General features: G+C 47.9%; 1 protein-coding gene across 3 annotated transcripts in view; it reads right to left on the reverse strand.

Annotated features, from left to right (window-relative positions):
* DOT1L (DOT1 like histone lysine methyltransferase) overlaps positions 1-20,502 on the reverse strand; it is a 604,393-nt gene that overhangs the window by 219,075 nt on the left and 364,816 nt on the right. For all 3 annotated transcript variants that reach the window (XM_033954025.1, XM_033954026.1, XM_033954024.1), the window contains exon 14: positions 1,152-1,383. In XM_033954025.1, the coding sequence (XP_033809916.1) occupies positions 1,152-1,383 (232 nt within the window). The remainder of the gene's footprint in view (positions 1-1,151; positions 1,384-20,502) is intronic.

Here is a 20,502-nt window from a genome sequence, read left to right on the forward strand (position 1 = left end):
ATTGGTATGAAGATTGATGTCTGGAAGGTGAACGTCATTGAGAAGGGGAATGATGGTGTCTCACAGGAGATCCATGAGGAGTTTGATGCTCCAATGAATAGCTGACAGTGATACCTTGAGGCCTTGTAACGCTATGCTCAAGCTGGGCCAGTACCAAAGGAGTCAATGTTAGCACCAGCATAGAGTGCAGTTTAAATATATTACCGAGCTCCCTTTGGAAGAACTCAAGTTTCTCCCTAAAAGAAGGCACCGGTACTGATGGCTCGACAGCCAGTACCATCGGTGCAGCTGGCTGTCTCGGAGTAGGTGACTTCGATGAGAATGCACACCATATAGTGGAGACAACTTGCAAAGCTGGAGAGCTGTGACATCGTTGTTTGGTCTGCATCAAAAAACTCAATGCTGTAGAGACCTGTAACGCTTGTTTGAAAGCGGGTGGCTTCTTAGCTGGCTTCCCTGATGCCGGAATCTCTTGTGATGTTGAAGTCAATGTGGAGTTTTCAACGTTGACGCCTGTGAAGATTTGGCAATATCTATGGCAATGCCGAATAACTGCTCTTGATAAGCGCAACAGGCTTTAAGAGAGCATTACTTTAAAGTTGAACAGCGAGAACAAGTCTCAATTTTGTGTTCAGGGCCTAAACATTGTAGACACCATTTATGAGGGTCTGCACCACTGACACCTGCCACACTTTTTAAAACCTATCAACAATTTTGACATAAATGGAAAAATTACTTCAGTGAGATTGAACTGAATTGTCGCCGAAATTTACGAGAGAAAAACAATTAAAGAAGAAAAATTGCTTAGGCTGAATGAAGTCCAGTCAAACAGTACTACATCGCTCCGCAGAAAATGAAGAACTGATGTATCACGAGCCTCAGCAGGTGGGAAGGCAGTTACGCATGCACAGTGCGGGCAGTTGTGAAGTTTCTAAAAACTTATCACTTGTCAAACTGTCCTTACTGGGCTCAGTGGATGACGTCACTCGTATATGAGAATATGCTGCCTGCTTGTCCTAGGATAATCCTCTCTTTACCTTCCCATCATCACAGTATATTTATGAGACATGTAGCAACTTTGTTGGAGGAAGAGGAAAGATCCAGGATCAGATTTTGAATCCTGCAATAAAAGTCATGGACTCTCTGCTTACCCTGAGGGGAAGATGTCGTCTGGGACACAGTTTGAGCATGCAGGATATCCAGTGCAGTTTGGTTCTTCTTGGCCTTGCGTTCTGAGTTTGCTATGCTCATCTTCTTGGGACGACCACGCTTCCTGCCAGCCATCTTTCTTCCTTTCTTACTCAGCTTCTTCTTGCGTGGCTTCACAGGAGATGGCTTTTTAACCACTGCTGTCCCAGTTTTATCTTCTTCAGCACCAGAATCCTAACATGAAAACAATAATTAAAAAAAAAGTTCCATGCATGTAACTCTATTGTGTAGACATGGGATATTATTGGGTTTTATTAGCTTGCACTGAACATTGTTATTGGAGGAAACCAACAAACATTTAGCTTTTAAAAAATCTGTATTTAGTTACTTCTGCATGCTTATAAACACATTAGGCAATTCAGAATACTCATTTTATTTGCTTTTATTTCCCTCAAAAGGGAAATAAAAGCAAAAGTACATTTTTCAATTATACAAGCCACTTGTCTTAAAGGCTACCATGACAAGTAAGAGGTAGAAGGGTGGCCTTGCATTTAGAACAATAAGCTGAGAACCCTGCAAAGTTTTCTTTTGAAAAATGGGGGAAGGAAGGGTGGGGAACAGGACTGCCACTGAAGGTCCCAGCAACTATTTTGAGATTGGAGCCAGCATGAACAGGAGCAACTGGGATCGCTCCTGCCACAACTAGGTCATTAGACCACCAAGGCTTCTAAGGTAAGTGCAAGGAGGGTCTTTGGGTCATAGGAAAGTGGCACATTTGTTCAGGGTTGCAGCTTTCTATTGTGGGAGGTAGGATATCCAGCCTGATTTAGATTAGGGAGGGGGCACTGCCCGATTTTGGTTTTGGCCAAAAATGTGTGGCAAATTATGGCATAAATTTCATTTTGGAACCCTTTAACATAATGGATCATTATTTTAAATGGCTTACCATAAGGATGAAAAATTCTCTTCCACGTTTTCAAGTAATTAAAGACAGGGTTAGCATCCACCTCACTCACTGCCTGAACAAATCTAGATATCTGTGGATGCTGATATTGCAAGGCCCTCACAAAACTGTTCTCAGCAGAAGGAACCAGTCTTTCACTTAAAAGCCACGGTAACTAGAAAAGAAATCCATTCCTAGCTTCTATTTTTTAGTGACAGTAGATAGATCTTAATTCTGCTGTTTCTCGTTAAACTATTTGTTTTCTTCTTGCTTAGCATCTATTACATAGTCTGGTCCTCCAAACAACTATAAATTTTGAATAAAGATAACATGACAAAAGCAAACTCCTCTTCTTTTGAGCAGTTGACTTGCACAAGTGAGGATGCATGTTAATGGAACATAACCTTAGGAGTAGATCACCAATGAGAATCACTGCAATGTTTCCCAGTGTTCAGAGATCAGTAATTTTGAAAATATATACATCTCTCTGATAAAAATGATATAAAAACCATCTTACCATGGATCTCTGAATCATCTTACCATGGATCTCTAAATCCCTATTAGTCCATTATGCAGCAAGCAAAAGGGAATAATCAGAAATCCCCAACGACACTATGTTTAAGTCACTGAGTTTCTAAACTTCAAAATATCATGCTCAACAAATTAAATTTAATTAGTTAATATCAGTATATGACTATTAAGGAGCAAAGGAATGTCTATTATTCATGACAACTTATCTAGATTCAAGATCATGCGAGGGAGAAGCATAGCAGGAGAGGGGGGAGAGAGTTCTACTGCTGCACTATGCACAAACTCCTGCAGGCTTCTTCATTTATTAAGTAAACTCAGGGCTATGATATTTACACCAGACACCCCAGTTAAACTGCTTGCTCCAAAATTTTACTTTGTGGGATGTGGGAACTGCAGTCATGCGTTCATGGATCTCCTTTGGCTTTGACCCTTCTTTTGTGAGATTTTTGATCACTAAATGGTGCTCCAATTCTAGTAGTTTCTTACTTAATTTGCAAGACAACTCTCATGACATCCTGCGTCTTGAAATATTAGACTCACACTGAGCCGCAACTATGCATGACTAACCTTGAGACATGATGCAACATGAACAGACTTGTTTCAACACACTTGCTACATTCTTTCTTACTCAAGTAGATTAATTATTGAATGTCCCTGGTACATTCACTATTATTACAGCTTCCTTTCTCTCAGCTGGTCTTCTTAATGTTCGCTCTATTCGTAAACAAACATCATCTGGTAAAGGACTCTTCCTAACATGGAAACTTGATCTTTTGTGTCTTATAGAAACCTGACTCATCTAATGAACAGGCTTACCTATTTCAGGCATGCCCTCCAGGCTACCTGTCCTTTCAAACTTCCCATGACAACCACTGTGGTGGTGGTGGTTGTGTTGCTATTATCTACACTAAGTACCTTCTCATTGCCTCATAATCATCCATTATAACACCTGCTCTTGAAACACTTGCATTTCGTATCTTAGGTCAGGCTCCCTTAGATTTTCTTCTCATCTACCTTCTCCCTCCAGTTAACTGCATCTACACTACTCACCTTATAATCCACTCTATTTAATCTTTATGTATTAACCAATAACCTAGTAATGTTAGGCGATTTCAATATCCACTTGATCATCCACATAACCCAATTACCGTATTTTTCACTCCATAAGACACACTTTTTTCCATCCAAAAGTGGATGGAAATGTTGGTGCATCTTATGCAGCGAAGATACCTTTTTTTTTTTTTAAACACTCTCCCCACACCGAATCTTTTTCAATGCCCACGCCCGATACGGCTCTCCCTAGCGTCAGTGAGCGCCCGGCTGTCTTCCTCCTCAGCGTCCTCTGTATTCCCCCCCATTAAAGCTAATTATGGCTGTCCAGATCCAGCGTCCCGCTGGGGCTCTCACAACGGGTGGGGCCTTACCTCCAAGCTGCTTCATGCACTCAGCGAGAGGTCATTTTCCACACTATGACTGCCGCTGAGCAAATTACGGCAGCTTGTAGAGCAAACCTAGCAGGCTGCCGTCAGTCTCCGAAGCATGTCAGAGGAGGGGCAGGACCACGGCAGAGGGAGAGAGACTGCAGAGAGGTGGAAAGATTCTGGACCAGGGAGGGAGGAAGGAAGTTGAGAGAGAGAAGCAGAGAAAGACCTGGAAGAAATGAGAACAAATGCTGGACATGGGGATGAGATGAAGGGGGGTGTAAACGGAAGAAAGACAGAGAGAGAGAGAGGCCTGGACCAAAGGGGAAAGACAAAAGGCAGATGCTGGACTATTGGAGATGCATACAGAAGAGACAGAGGGGGGAGAGACCCTGAGGAAGAACAGAGAGATGGGAGGGAGAGGGAGACCTGAAACAAAGGTGGTGTTAGGTATAAAGGAGAACTGACACTGGATCTGGGGAGGGGAAGCAGAGGGAAAAGAGATAGAGACCTGGACCCAAAGGGGGTGGGGCTGGATTGTAAAAGAAATGTTGGATGCACAGTCAGAAGGAAGTCCAATCAGAAACTATTTAAATCACCAGACAACAAAGGTAGGAAAAATTATTTTATCTTCAATTTAGTGATCGAAACGTGTCAGTTTTAAGAATTTATATCTGCTGTGTGTATATGAAAAATGAAAGGAAAAAATTGCATTACAATTAGTAGGGGAGGGGGACAGGGTGCAGAGCCTGGCAAGGAGTGTGGGTTTGGGTGTAGAGCCTGGTAGGGAGTGAGTGGGGCTGGGTGCAGAGCCTGGTATATGTTAGTACAGAATTTGATCCAGAATGGGTTTTTTCTTGTTTTCCTACTCTAAATCTAGGGTGCGTCTTATGGTCAGGTGCACCTTATGGAGCGAAAAATATGGTACTAAAAATCTTTCAATACCCTTACAGAAGAATTATCACTTCATTCACTCCTCTTATCTCCAACACATAAATGTGGTCATACATTGACATGATTCTAAACCCCCTCTCCCTTATATACTACATAATATCATCCATTTCCTTGTGCGGGTGGTGCAGGCAGGTATCTCCAACGGTGCCTGAAGCTTCTATGGATAGGTTGGCTTCGGGGGAGTACAGGCAGGCGGGGCAGGCATGGATCTCCAGCATGCAACTTAATTTTGGGACAAAGCTACAAGGTAGGGAAGGGGCACCAACGACAGAAGAAAGGGGAATGAACATTGGACACAGAAGGGAGGGAGAGAATAGAAAGGGAGATTTAATAGGCATGAGTGTGTGAGTGAGAGATGGTGCACATGGGAAAAGGTGGTGAGGAAAATTGGGCACAGAGAGAGGAGTGAGATAGATATGCATGGGGAATAGAAAGATGAGAGTGAGAAATGTTGGATATGGTGGTGGAGAGAGCAGATTGAAGGGGATGCAAGGGGGATATAGTGATGAAGGGAAAAATGTGACATTGTGCTGAAGAGGGGTGATAGAAGGAGAAATGGGCATGGGGCTGGTAGGCAGTGGTGAAAAATGATGCACATAGTCTGGAGGATGAGACAGGGAGGAATGTTGGATGTGGCAGTAGAGGGGGTGGGAGAGATGCCTGGATCTCTCAAGATAGATGGACAGTGAGAGAGAGAGGGAGACATACTGCCAATAGGGGTGGAGGAGAGGGGAAGAAAAGTTGGACTTGTGGAGGTACAGAGAGATAGAGATGTTGGTTGGGGAAGCATGCAGGAGGCAGAAAGAAAGAAATACTGGTTACACAGCCAGAACGAAATGCAACCAGAGACTCATGAAATCACCAAAGGTAGGAAAAATAATTTTATTTTCAATTTAGTGATCAAAATGTGTCAAGTTTTGTGAATTTATATCTGTTGTCTATGTCTCTATAATTGTTACTGATTGCATATTTTAAAGTCATCTGCCTTGATCTCTTTTTAAAAACAAAAATCAAATATAAATGATAATTAACATTTTCTCTGCGTACAGAGTGCTTTGTATTTTTTTAATTTTGTGGTTATCATTATGTATTAATAAGATCATATTGTGTGTATATGAAAAATGGATGGAAGAAATTGCATTACAATTAGTACTATTATTATGGGGTGGGTCAAGGCGGAGCTTGGGTGGGTCTGGGGTAGAGATAGGGCGGTATTTGAGCTCGGGCGGTATTTGTTAGGCTTAGGGGGTACTTGGCTTGAAGATGTTGAGAAACACTGGTATATGGCACATGTTCTGTATCTCAAAAACTAGAGCTGATATGAGAAAACTGGTGCCATTTTTGGAATCAGCATGTCAAATATACCCAGAAACAGGTCTAACCATTTGAGACACCAAAATGAGTCACCAAAATGAGTGTTGGCCAGTGTAACAGGAGTAGCGCTTAGGGTTGTAAAAATGTTTGGCAGATTGAGGTTTAGTAGACTTTGCAGCCGAGAGAGTAGTCATGCACGGTTCATGCTTTGTGATCTTTTCGGTGGTCTCGTCTATCTTGTCCCCAAAAGGTTTACCCAAGCATGGAACATTTGCCAAAGCCAAATCAGAAACTCTCAACCATGCTTGTCTCCTCATAGCAACAGATTATGCTGATGTGGCAGATGTCAGTGGTGTGCTCTATCCATAACGGGGGAATGTTGGGTGCATCCCGATACTGAGACTAAATATTATACCTATGTATCCACTAACTGTGACTCCACCTGTGTGGTTTATTTGATCCAATGTCCGTATAATACAATCTACATTGGGCGGACAATGCGATCTATTAAAATCCGCCTAAATGAACATAAATCCCGAGTTTGCACTGAAAGCACAGTTACTTACCGTAACAGGTGTTATCCAGGGACAGCAGGCATATATTCTCACATGTGGGTGACGTCATCTACGGAGCCCCGGCGCGGACAGCTTTTCAAGCAAACTTGATTGAAGTTTCAAGTTTGCACACTGCACCACGCATGTGCGTGCCTTCTCGCCCACTAGAGGGCGCATCCCACCTCGTGGTCCTCAGTTCCATAACTAGCAAGGAAGCCATCCCCGGGGAGGCGGGCGGGTTGTGAGAATATATGCCTGCTGTCCCTGGATAACACCTGTTACGGTAAGTAACTGTGCTTTATCCCAGGACAAGCAGGCATGATATTCTCACATGTGGGTGACCTCCAAGCTAACCAAAAAAGGGCAGGTGGGAGGATGGCAATTTAGGAAAACAGATTTTGCAAAACTGACTGGCCAAACCGGCCGTCACTCCTGGATAAAGTGTCCAGACAGTAATGAGAGGTGAATGTATGAACCGAAGACCAAGTGGCAGCCTTACATATGTCCTCTATCGGAGTGGATCGGAGGAAAGCTATCGAAGCTGCCATCGCTCGGACCTTGTGCCCCGTGACTCGACCCGGGGGAGGAAGGCCAGCCTGAGCGTAGCAAAAGGAAATGCAAGCGGCCAACCAGTTAGACAGAGTGCGCTTGGAAACTGGGTGCCCTAATCGATTGGGATCGAAGGACAAAAACAATTGAGGAACCTTCCGATGAGGCCTGGTGCGTTGAAGATAAAATGCCAACGCCCTCTTACAGTCAAGCGTGTGAAGCGCCGTCTCGCCAGGATGGGAGTGGGGCTTCGGGAAGAACACAGGAAGGACAATGGACTGATTGAGGTGGAAGTCAGAAACAACTTTAGGTAAAAACTTAGGATGGGTGCGGAGAACCACCTTGTCGTGGTGAAAGACAGTGAAAGGAGGGTCCGCAACCAAGGCTTGCAACTCCCCAATCCGCCTGGCGGAGGTGAGGGCAATTAGAAACACCGCCTTCCAAGTCAGAAATTTCAAGAGGGACTTGTTGAGTGGCTCAAACGGGGGTTTCATCAGTTGAGCCAGAACCACATTCAAATTCCACACGATAGACGGAGGCTTAAGAGGGGGACAAACCCTGAGTAACCCTTTCATGAAGCGTGTCACCAAGGGATGGAGTGACAGAGGTCGTCCCTCCAGAGGTTGGTGGAAAGCAGAAATCGCACTGAGATGAACCCGCACCGAAGTGGTTTTCAAGCCGGAGCGCGACAAATGAAACAAGTATTCTAAAACCGAGGATACCGGAACTGATACCGGATCCAGGTGAAAAGACGAGCACCAGGTGGAAAACCTGGTCCATTTCTGCGCATAGCAAAGCCTCGTCGAGATCTTGCGGGAGGCTTCCAACACCTCCTTCACCGATTGAGACAGGTCCGGAGGAGTCAGGGAACAAGAAACCAGGCTGTCAGGTGCAATGACTGCAGATTGGGATGTAACATGGATCCTTGACTCTGAGACAGCAGAGAAGGAGAGACAGGCAGGGGAAGAGGCTCTCTGGCACTGAGCTGTAGCAGCAGGGAGAACCAGTGCTGACGCGGCCACCGAGGTGCTATGAGAATCATCGTGGCCGTGGACGATTTTAGGTGTACCAACGTTCGCATGATCAGAGGGAACGGCGGGAATGCATACAGGAACCTCCCTTCCCAGTCGAGTAGGAAGGCATCCGCTTCCAGACGGTCCTGCGAGTACATCCGAGAACAATATAGTGGTAGTTTGTGTGTCTCCGGAGAGGCAAACAGATCCACCTGTGGCGTTCCCCAGCGAGCGAAGATCTCGCGTAGAACTGCTGAGTGTAGAGTCCACTTGTGCGGTTGCAGAAGTCGACTCAGTTTGTCCGCCAGGCAATTCCGTTCTCCTTGGATGTAGACTGCCCGGAGGAAGATGTTCCGGGAGGCCGCCCACTCCCAGAGGCGAAGAGCTTCGGAGCAGAGGGGCCATGACCCTGTTCCTCCCTGCTTGTTCACATAATACATTGCCACCTGATTGTCCGTGCGGACGAGGACCACCTGGTCCTGCAATATGTGAACGAAGGCTCGAAGTGCTAGGAAGATGGCTCGCAGTTCTAGCACGTTGATATGACACTGACGGTCTTCTGACGACCACAGGCCCTGCGTGCGAAGACCGTCGAGATGGGCTCCCCACGCGTACTCCGAGGAGTCCGTGGTCAGGACCTTGCGAAAAGGCGGAGTGCGAAACAATAGCCCCATGGACAGATTTGAAGAGTCTGTCCACCAACGCAGCGATTTCCGCAAGGGCGGAGTTACCGAAATGAGGCGAGACACCGGGTCGCACTCCTGGCGCCACTGGGACGCGAGGGTCCACTGAGGGATCCTCAGGTGTAGCCTCGCAAACGGCGTGACATGTACCGTCGAGGCCATATGGCCCAGCAGCATCATCATGCGCTTGGCCGACACCCTCGATAGTTGGGAGACCTGGCGGCTCATCCGTACCAAGGTTTCCGCCCGCTGGGTCGGCAGGTAGGAGCGTAGGCGCACCGTGTCCAGCACCGCACCTATGAATTGAAGAGACTGCGACGGTCTCAACTGAGACTTTGGAAAGTTTATCTCAAACCCGAGAGTTTGCAGGAAGGCAATAGACTGTCGGGTCGCTGAGATAACCCCCTCCCTGGTCGGGGCTTTGATGAGCCAATCGTCCAGGTAAGGGAACACATGGAGTCCACGTGACCTGAGGGCTGCTGCCACCACCACCATGCACTTCGTGAAAACTCGTGGGGACGCGGCCAGGCCGAAGGGCAGTACCCTGTACTGGAGGTGGAGGTCCCCCACCTGGAATCGTAAGAATCTTCGACAGGCGGGGTGCACCGGAACATGGGTGTATGCTTCCTTCAGGTCGAGGGAGCACATCCAGTCCCCTTCCCCCAAGAGGGGGTACAAAACCGGGAGAGATAGCATTCGAAACTTCTCCCGGGCCAGGAATTTGTTGAGCTTCCTGAGGTCCAGTATGGGGCGCAGGTCCCCGGTCTTTTTTGGGACCAAAAAGTAGCGGGAGTAAAACCCCGTACCCCACTGGTCCTTGGGGACCGGCTCGACCGCCCGAAGCTTCAAGAGGGCTTTGGCTTCGGTTATAAGGGTCGGTAGCTGCGAACGGTTGCAGGGGACTAAACTTGGGGGACTGTCCGGCGGCGAGGACACAAAGTTGAGCGAGTAGCCCTCGGAGACGATCCGGAGCACCTAAGCGTCTGAGGTAATCCCGGTCCATGCCTCCCGGAAGAACCGAAGACGGCCCCCGATAGGAAGGGGTTCCTGAGAAAGTGCGGAGGGGAACCCGCCCCGTCCGCTCATCCCGTCAAAAGGAAGGCGCTGGCTTAGAAGGGCCCTGCGCCGGGGCTTGGGGTTGTCCCCCTCTGCCTCGCTGAGACGGACGTCTCGGGGGCGGTCTCGAGAAAGCCGGGGTCGACTTCTGAGGGTATCGGCGCGGTGGAGGCCGAAAGGGTTTCTGCGGCGGGGGCCTAGGTTTGGGGCGGACCAGGGATGCTAGAGAGCGCTCCTGTTCCGACAAGCGCTTGGTCGCCGCATCCAATGACTCGTCGAATAACTCGGACCCCACACAAGGCAAGTCTGCCAGGCGTTCCTGCAGGTTTGGGTCCATGTCGAGGGTGCGAAGCCAGGCCAAGCGGCGCATGGCCACCGCGAGGGCCGACACCCTCGAAACCAGCTCAAAGGCGTCGTACACTGCATGGAATAGGTACAACCGCAATTGAGACAGGTTGGACATAAACTTGTCGAATCCTGCTCTTTGGGAGTCCGGTAACGAGTTCCGATATTGAGGAAGGTCCTTCACCATACCACGCAAAAAGGAGGAAAAGGTGAAGGCGTAGTTTAGAACCCTGGTGGCCATCAGGGAATTTGAATAGAGGCGGCGGCCAAACTTGTCCAGGGTCCGCCCCTCCCTGCCTGGTGGAACCGCCGCAGAAACCCGTGAGGGCTGTGATTTTTTAAGAGCAGACTCCACCAGAAGAGACTGGTGTGAGAGCTGCGCCTTATCGAACCCTTTAGGGGGAATCGTCCTATACTTCGATTCCATTTTTGAAGGCACAGACGTGACTGTAAGAGGGTTTGACAAGTTCTTCAGCCAGGTTTGCAGAAGGACACTGTTGAGAGGGAGTCTAGGCACCTCCCTAGGAAGAATGGGGAGGTCCTGTTCCTCCAAAAATTCTTTGGAATACCGAGAGCCTACCATCAGGTCAATCCCCAGGGCTTGGGCCATGTCCTGAACGAAGGATGAAAATGAGGACGGCCTAGCCTGGGGAGAGGGGGTTCTCGACCGCCCCACCGAGGAGAGGGGGGAGGCCTCATGGGAATAATGAGGATCCCTAACCGATCCCGAATCCCAGGATCCCCTCTCGAGGGCCCTCGAGGGGGAAGGGGAAGTTGTCCTCCTCGCAGAACCCTTGGGTGAGGACCCCGGGGTTCGTGGGACACTCTCCCGTTTCCTCGGCGAGGCGGCCCGGGAAGACTTCCCATGGGGTGAGCGGAGGAGCCTCGGGTTGTCGAGGCGCAACTCCGACACCTGCAACGCCTCGCCCCCGAACGGCAAGGAACGGTCGCGCCGAGGCGAGCCTCGGGGCCGCTTGGACTTCCTCGATCGACGCCCCGTCCGAGGTCGCGTCGAGGGCGAGGCGTGTCTGGAAGACCCGGAGGAAGAGGAGGAAAGACGGCGCACTCTGCGCAACTTTTCTTTGGGCCTTACACTCCGCTCAGGGGGTTCCCCCGAGGTCGAGGTCCGGGGCGGGGCCGAGACCGAGGTGAACGGGGTCCCAGTACCCGAGACCGAGGTCGCCGAGGCCGGGGCTCCCGAGGGAGCCGAGGCCGGGGCCTCCGAGACCGAAGGCGTCGAGGCCGCCGGAACCGCAGCACGCTGCAACACTTCCAGGGCTCCCGACAGCTCCGATGAGATCAGAGCTCGGAGGAGATCCTGGAAGGCCGGAATCCCCACGAAGGTGGGGAGTTCCGAGTCCGGGGCACACTCCCTGGAGGGCGACCTCGGTCTCGAGTATTCCCTCGGGGTGTGCGGAGTCGAGGTCCGATGCGGGGCCGGGGTCGACCCACCCGCCTTGGCCTGACTCGAGGATGGCTTCTTTGCTGAAGGGGATGGAACAGAGGACTTACCCGAAGCTTGCTTCACTGACGACGCCTTCGAGGAAGAGGGCCGAGGCGAGGCCGAGGCCCCCGATGACGCCGAGGCCGAGGTCAAGGCCGGGGCCGAAGCCGAGGCCGACGTCGAGGCCTTAGGCGGCGCGTCGACGGCGAACAATTCGGCCATTCTTGCCTTACGGCGACGGAGGGCCCTGTTTTGGAAGGTAGCACAGCGATCGCACGAGTCTGTCGGATGTTCGGGCCCAAGACAGACAATGCACCACCGGTGAGGGTCAGTGATGGAAAGCAACCTCTCACACCGGCTGCACTTTTTGAATCCCGTAACAGGACGGGACATCCACGAAGAAAAAGAAGAAGGCCGGGAACGTACCGACGTCCCGCGGCCACGGCTTCCGGGAGCCCCCGGAACCCGACGAAAAACGAAAGACTTTTTTTTTTTTTGAAAAGAAACGAAAGGAAAAGAGTACCGCGAACTAATTCGAAGGGAAAAACAAACTAAACGCGGCAGCTAGAAGGCAAAAACACTGGAGCTCAGATCCACAGGGCTTTCTTGCTCCGCGGAAAATTTTGAACTGAGGACCACGAGGTGGGATGCGCCCTCTAGTGGGCGAGAAGGCACGCACATGCGTGGTGCAGTGTGCAAACTTGAAACTTCAATCAAGTTTGCTTGAAAAGCTGTCCGCGCCGGGGCTCCGTAGATGACGTCACCCACATGTGAGAATATCATGCCTGCTTGTCCTGGGATAACAGGATACCACTCTACTGGTAAAACATTGGCAACTAATGGTCCATAAATGGTCCGACATTAAATGGAGAATTATTGACTCTGTTACAGTAGGGTGGGAGGGAGGTAACATTCAGAAAGCTTTAGCTATCAAAGGACAAAAATGGATATTTAGATTAAAATCATTAGCTCCAGCAGGATTAAATGAGGAAATAGAATGGTTATCCCCTCAGTGATTCCTGCTGCCAGGTCTCTTTCGTGGTTTTGAGTCCCGCATTGTTGCTGTCTGTGACTTCAGACACTCCGTTGTGTGAGTCTGGTCAGCTGTATTTAATGGCACTAATTTCAAACCACGGCCATGTTGTAAATTCGGCATAGGCTCCCTCAAATGGTAAGCGACTTATTTTGTATTATTATAGAGGCAAATATTCTGTTGTTAGTGAGTTCTTGTTATACATATGAAAACTTCAAGGAGTTGATAGATATATGAGCAGTGTGTATTTCATTGCAATTTTCCCTCGACCCTGAAGAAAAGTTTCATCTGTAACATGCATGTCGGGAGAAGTGAATGAATAATGAAGGATAGTTCACTATAAGTTAAGTAGCGTTCTTTCGTTTTTATATTTGAAAAATAAGGATAAGGAAAAAAAATCAAACTAAATTAAATTGAAAATTAAATTAAAAATAAAATATGGATACACAATAAAAGTTGGACCAACGAAGAGGTTAGCAACTGGTAGCATTTGGTGCCCGGCTGCGGTCTGAAGGTCCATACAATTAAGTAGAAGGTGATTTCATCTATCTTCAACCTTGTTGAGAGATATAAGTCAAGATAAGGTGTGAAACAATCCGGGTGATTTTGAGCTGACATCAAAGGCATCAAATACTGATCTTATCACAAATTTTCTTGTTTCTAACAAGTTATTAGAAATCTGATAAAAATCAGTCAATTGGTCATCAGGAATATATTCATAATGATTCTGAGCTAGTGACTTCACATAGAAATTATAACATTATTCTATTGTATAACATTGCAATTTGGAATAGTTTATGGTCAAATTTGTCCATCGTTCTTCCTTCTCTGCCAGGTGGGGATGCTAGTGTAGGGTCATGAAATGGTTAACTGTTGTTTAAAATATTGCTCTGGCCTACATAGCTGAAAACAGTGTACAATCTATTGACTTCATCTGCCTGAAATGTATGTCCCTGCCTTACCACATTGTAAGCTAAATAGATAAGAGTTTGAGCCATGATGTACCCTGCCCTTCTGTACATTTAACATTTAGAACTGTAAGAGTTAGATAAGTGACCTGCTAGTGTGAGCTTAGGACCAATAATAATTGTAGAAAAGTTATAGAAGTAACAAATGAAAATTGTAGTTTTTGCATATATTAGTTTGCGAAAAGAGCATAAAAGTCCGTGCATTTCCTGATTCTAACACTCTAGTAGGCAGGCTATTAACTGCACTAGAGTCCGGTATGCTGTAATAAACCTCTCTTGTACTTTCTTCACGCCTCTGACTTTGTGTGTCCAAGTGACCTTTCATTTGGCTTCCGCACAGGGACTTGAAGGTCTCTTGACCACTGGTTACTTGATTGGTCACTTGTTTCTGGCCTACGGCTGATGTGTCTGCTTAGCCGGCTGCCTTCCTTTAGGGGGGTTGGCAGACCTCAGGATGTTTGACCACTTCAACTGACTTATCTAGTCTCAGTTTAAAGTACAAGAATCTGTTATCAGTTTAATTCTGTCCTGGAGTGGCCACCATCTGGTAAGTGGGAATTGATCATCCCTATCCTGTCTCTCATCTCCTGTCTAGTAAGCCACTTGATCAGTCGCTGAAGTCGTGGGGAGGGATTCTAGGAACTGTTATTTTCTGGTTGAATAACTAAACTGAAATTTGTTGTGTTTTGTGTGTTTGAGAGTGTCTGAGACGTCCTTGAGGACGAAGCGAGTGCGGACCTGTTAGTACTGCGTTTCCCTAGTCCGGAGACGGGCAGGACCAGGAATACAGGGAAGTGTTTTTGTCCTCCATTGCACAATGGGGGGATGTCAGTCTACCTGTGGGGACCCCTTGATATGTTAACTAATTTTAAAACGGGATTTGGCTCTGATTACACTTAACAAATCAACCCTTATTCGTCTGTGCCAGTTAGAATGGCCGATATTTGGTGTGGGCTGGCTCTCTCTGGCTCCCTGGAAGAGGACATAACCCGTCAGGTTTTTATGCATTCTTTTGCCCCTTCCAGTCAGCCAATTTTTGCATTCCAATGGGAAAACCCTTCCACTGGACAAACCTCCCAAGTAACCTGGACCCGTCTACCCCAGGGCTTTAAAAATAGCTCCACTCTATTCAGCACCACCCTTGCTTCAGACCTTGCCAATTTCTTCCCTTCATTCGATTCCCAAGTCCTGCAGTATCCCGGGTTCTTTATGAGTTCTGTCTGTCCAAATGTATCAGTGAAGTTTTAAACTGTCAGTTGTTCAAAGCATGAGAGGGGAGTACCCCTCCTCCTCCTTTTGTGTTGATAAGGGCCATGAAGTGTTTAGCACTTCAAATGCGGTTTCTCCTGAAACAGATAAGTGGTTTTGGATTTGTTATGGAATGTTTTTGGCTAAGTTATAAAATGTTTATGTATATTCAGAAATGAATGTAAACAAAAAGTATGATTTCTGGTACTTATATTCCATGCTAAAAAGAAGTGATTTGTCCAAATTTAAGGACTGTCTCTCTTTTAAACCTAAGGAACTAATTCTGAAAAGACTACATCTGTAATTTAATCTCTTTGATCTTTAAGCAGCTCTTTCTCCTTTGTGAAATTCTGTAGGAAGGGGGAATAAGTCTCTATTGAGACCCATGTTGATTGTAAAAAAAAAAAAAAAAAATGAACAATGTTTAAACTTGTGAGTACAGTAAAACCTTGGTTTAGGAGCATAATTTGTTCCAGAAGCATGCTTGTAGTCTAGGGCACTCGTGTACAAAAATATACATACTTGTATTGCAAGCCCTTGCTCGTTTGGAACAGTCACTGTACTTCTGCAGCGTCATATAGAGAGGAACCATTGGCTCAGTTGTGATAATGTGATGCTTGCATACTGTATGTACGGGTATTACAAGACGTTGCTGGTATAGCAAGTTAAAATTTAATCATTGCTTGTCTTATAGAACACTTGCAAACCAAGTTATTTGCAATCCAAAGTTTTACTGTATATTCCAATCTTTGTTTTGTATTTCTGTTTATAAATCATGTAAGTTTAGGTATAAGAATGTAATTTTTAGGAATGCTTTTGTATGGAAGTAAATATTTTTGCCAGTCAGATGATAGTGAAGGGACTGAAGCTGAATTTTAGCTTAATTTTACAAGTCAGCTCTTAGGGGTAGGAACCAGATACAGATAGTGGGTCTGCCTTTTAAATTTTCCTGTGGCCATATTTACATTGATTTCAAGTATGCCTTCCTCGTATCACCTACCTTGGCTTTCAAATCTCCCAGGGAACCAGGTCCCTTCCTACACCCAGGTCCAGGCCGTCTGTAGTCTCTCTGTCCCTGATAACTGCAAGGCTCTGCACCTTCCTTGGTATTGTCAGATACTGTCGTATCTGGATCCCTGATTTCTCTACTATTGCCCACCCTCTGTATGATGCCTCCAAAACTTCTGACTCAGGCCCCTGCCCTCTGGCCCTTCCGCCCAAGCAGCTGAGCTGTATGCCCTCACTTCTGCCCTGCGCCCTTCTGCCTTTCAGTCTTGCAACATCTACACTGACTCCAAATATGCTTTCCTTACCTTGCATTCCCATAGGGCCATCTGGAAACATTGAGGTTTTGTTACAGCCTCTGGCCGCCTGATCCATTATGCTCCCCTCATTCTTGACCTTCTCGAGGCCATCAAATTGCCCTCCCATATTGCGGTTATGCACTGCCGTGCTTACAGATGCGTGACGGACCTTGTCTCTCGTGGCAATGCCCTTGCTGACCGCACAGCCCGAGCAGCCAGTCTCTGCCCTCTCCTTTGGCTCCTCTGTACACCATCATTCCTTTTCTGGACACCCATACACCCAAGACACTTCTCAGGAACAGACTTGGGCATGCACTATTTTGGGCCAGTCTGTCCTGAAAGGGGGGGTGGATACAAAATGCGTGGATACAAAATGCGCCAATTCAAGTGCCAATCCAGACCCACACACTGATACTTCAAATGCAAGCACAGCGGGTACCCTCATAGTTATTCCTCAACACCTGGCCCTCACGATTGTCAAAAGATTATGGTCCGACAGCGTGTTGTCGGTTTTAGAATAAAATCCCCAATCAGATGACTGCCACCTCTTGGACATCAACCCATTGGAACATATCCGATGCAGGTTCTGCCTGTAGATTTCACCCACATGCCCACCTCTCATTCCTTCAGTCACCTCCTAATCTTCACAGACACTCTGACTAGGTGGGTTGAAGCCTTCCCTTCTCGCACTGAATGCGCCGGGGAAGTAACCAAACACTTCCTAAATGACATAATTCCGCGCTTTGGTCTCCCTGTTTCTATAGGCAGTGACAATGGCCCTGCTTTCATTGACAATGTTGTCCAACAAACTGCTCAGGCCCTCCAAATTGAATAGAAATTATATGCTGCTTAACATCCTTAAGAGCTCTGGTCAGGTCGAAAGAATGAACAGAACTCTTAAGACCCTTCTCACAAAACGAATTGAAGAAACCAATCTGTCCTGCTGCCCTCTGTCCTATTTCAGATTAGATGCACCCCATCTAAACCCACTAAATTGTCCCCATTTGAGCTCATATTTGGCCGGCCATCACCCATTATGAACTCAGATCCTGGTTCCTTTGCTACTCTGGGATCAGATATCTTCCAGAGTCAGGTTCAATCTTTAGCTAAAGCCCTTCAAGAACTCCACAAATGGGTCCTGGAAAGGACCCAACTACCGATAGCTACACAAGTTCATGGGTATGTCCCTGGAAATACAGTATGGCTAAAACTTGGAAGTCAGACCCCCCTGAAACCTAGGTGGATAGGTCCTTTTACAGTCCTAATTTCTTCTCTTACAGTTGTCAAGGTGTCCGGACACGAAACTTGGTTCCACTACAATACGGATCTTCAGCTGAAGCTTTCTAAAACCTCAAAAGTTCTGAATATTTACCACTGTACTTAGCAGGTGTTCTGAATATAATTCTTTATACGTGTTTGAGTTTAATTGACTGCCTGTGGTTCACCACTGCCTTTAGCAAGTGTCTTGAGTATAACTGTTTAAAGTTTTCAAAGTTGTGCCTGAAAGAAAAATGAGCTTCTTATGTTAGCATTGTAGGCGCCTTTTGTCTTATATATATCTGATATTTGTGTTGCCCTCACTGCCTTATGCTTCTTGCTTCTGTATTTCTGTCCTATTGTACTTAATAAGCCCCTAGCCCCTTTGCCTGATGTTTATTTGCATGAAGGAGTTAAGTACAGAAAGTGTCAAACATCAGAGGGTATTTTCTGTTTCCAACCTACTGGTGATGAAGTTTAAAAGTGGGCGGAAATCTGCATTGATAATGTTGAGGGTCCACTTATCAACTAGACTCTTAGGCCCTGATTCTCTAAAAGTGCGTCCCGATTTTAGGCAGCTGTAGATGTCCTACAGCTGTCTAATCAGCCAATCGGGATGCACGTTTTTAAAAAAAAAAATGCTCCCCAGGCAGGCCTGAAGGCGCCTCAGGGAGCCTAGGGAAACCCGCAAGATGCCTAAGCTCGTCTAAGGGCCTTAGGCGGGCCTTAGGCTGAACCTAGGCGGCCCTACGCGTCTCCCTAGTAGATGAGAAGCTTAAAAATGGAGGCCAGCAAAATGCTGGTCTACATTGTAACTAGACGCGGCCGCTATACTTATCGCGGCAAGGGATCTCTCTGCCGCTATAAGTATAGCGGCCGCGGCCCCTGACCGATCACTGGCAGGAGGGTGCCCAAACCCTCCTGCCCGAAGACGCACTCCCCCCCCTGCCACTACCGCCCGCCCCCCCCCCCCCCGACACTACCGACCGCCCCCCCCCCCCGACATTACTGATCCCCCCCCCCCCGACAATATCGGTCGCTGGCAGGAGGGTGCCCAATCCCTCCTGCCCGAAGACGCACCTTCCCCCCCCGGCGCTAACAACCCCCACTCCACCAAACCTGTTCTTACAGATGGGTCTTGCACGTCGAGCAAGCAGGCACGCCTCGTCGAAATGAGGCGGGCCCGCCCCTTCCCGGCCCATCCCGCCGAAGCCTAAGGCCTGATTGGCCCAGGCTCTAGAAGCCTGGACCAATCAGGCCTTAGGCATAGCGGGTCCGCCCATCCCCACTTAATCTAAGGCCTGATTGGCCAATCAGACCTTAGACTTAGTAGGGATGGGCGGACCCGCTATTCCTAAGGCCTGATTGGTCCAGGCTTCTAGAGCCTGGGCAAATCAGGCCTTAGGCTTCGACGGGATGGGCCGGGCCCGCCTCATTTCGACGAGGCGTGCCTGCTTGCTCGACGTGCAAGACCCATCTGTAAGAACAGGTTTGGTGGAGTGGGGGTTGTTAGCGCCGGGGGGGGTGCGTCTTCGGGCAGGAGGGATTGGGCACCCTCCTGCCAGCGACCGATATTGTCGGGGGGGGGGGGGTGATTGGTAGTGTCGGGGGGGGGGGGGGCGGTCGGTGGTGGCGGGGAGGGGGGTGCGTCTTCGGGCAGGAGGGTTTGGGCACCCTCCTGCCAGTGATCGGTCAGGGGGCCACGGCCCGCTATACTTATAGCGGCAGAGAGATCCCTTGCCGCGATAAGTGTAGCGGGCCGTGTCTAATCTAACCCGATTCTCTAACCCGCGTCTGTAACATGGACGCCGGTTACAGAATCGGGGTTTAGTTTAGGCCGATTCTGAATAGGACGCCTCTCCCGGGCGTCCTATACAGAATCAGGGCCTAGGTGTCTTGCGGGCCTCGCCTTCAATATAAGCGGCCTGCCTGGGGAGCATTTTTAAAAAAAAAAACGTGCATCCCGATTGGCTGATTAGACAGCTGTAGGACGCCTACGGCTGCCTAAAATCGGGACGCACTTTTAGAGAATCAGGGCCTTATTGTAGACCCCACTCGCCCGGTGTTTGTATTTTGATACATGTGTGCTATCTGATGTTGCCCAGGGTCATAGTTTTGCCCTAAAATAGTTTTATGTGGCTCCCTAGAGTGTACAGCGTTATTATACCAAATATGCTAAGTATATATGTCTGTATAACCTGATGCCTTTAAGAACTGCCCCTATGAGGAAACCTTCACTAATGATGGAGCCTGTCCTTTATGAGAAAGTGTCTCATGGGCTACCTACAATAACCCACACAAATATCCCCCTAATACCCCCTCTGCCTCCCTTACTATAGGTCCTAGCTCCGACCCCTTGTATACTACAGGCTACTGTAATCTCATGGTTTTCACTATCACTGACCCACATAACTGGAATGCCAATGTCCAAGTCCAGAAGGCCAGAGACCGCATGGCATTGTATATTGATGGTAAAAGGTGAGACCCAGGTACTGATGTATATGTCCATATTGTATCCCGCTCATGTGCTCCTGTCCATCACTCTGTGGTGTTTCCCCAGTTTTATGAAATTATGAAAGTAGATACTGATATTCCTGTAATCACTAGAAATCTGTTTATACAGTTTGCTGAAACTATAGGTCAGACTCTTAATGTTAGCAATTTTTTTGATACGGAGGGACTGGTATGGGAGAACAGTGGCTATGGGAGGCAAAGCAGCTGGACATGTTAAACCTG

Source organism: Geotrypetes seraphini, chromosome 8 (genome assembly GCF_902459505.1).
Source record: "Geotrypetes seraphini chromosome 8, aGeoSer1.1, whole genome shotgun sequence".
Taxonomy (NCBI): domain Eukaryota; kingdom Metazoa; phylum Chordata; class Amphibia; order Gymnophiona; family Dermophiidae; genus Geotrypetes; species Geotrypetes seraphini.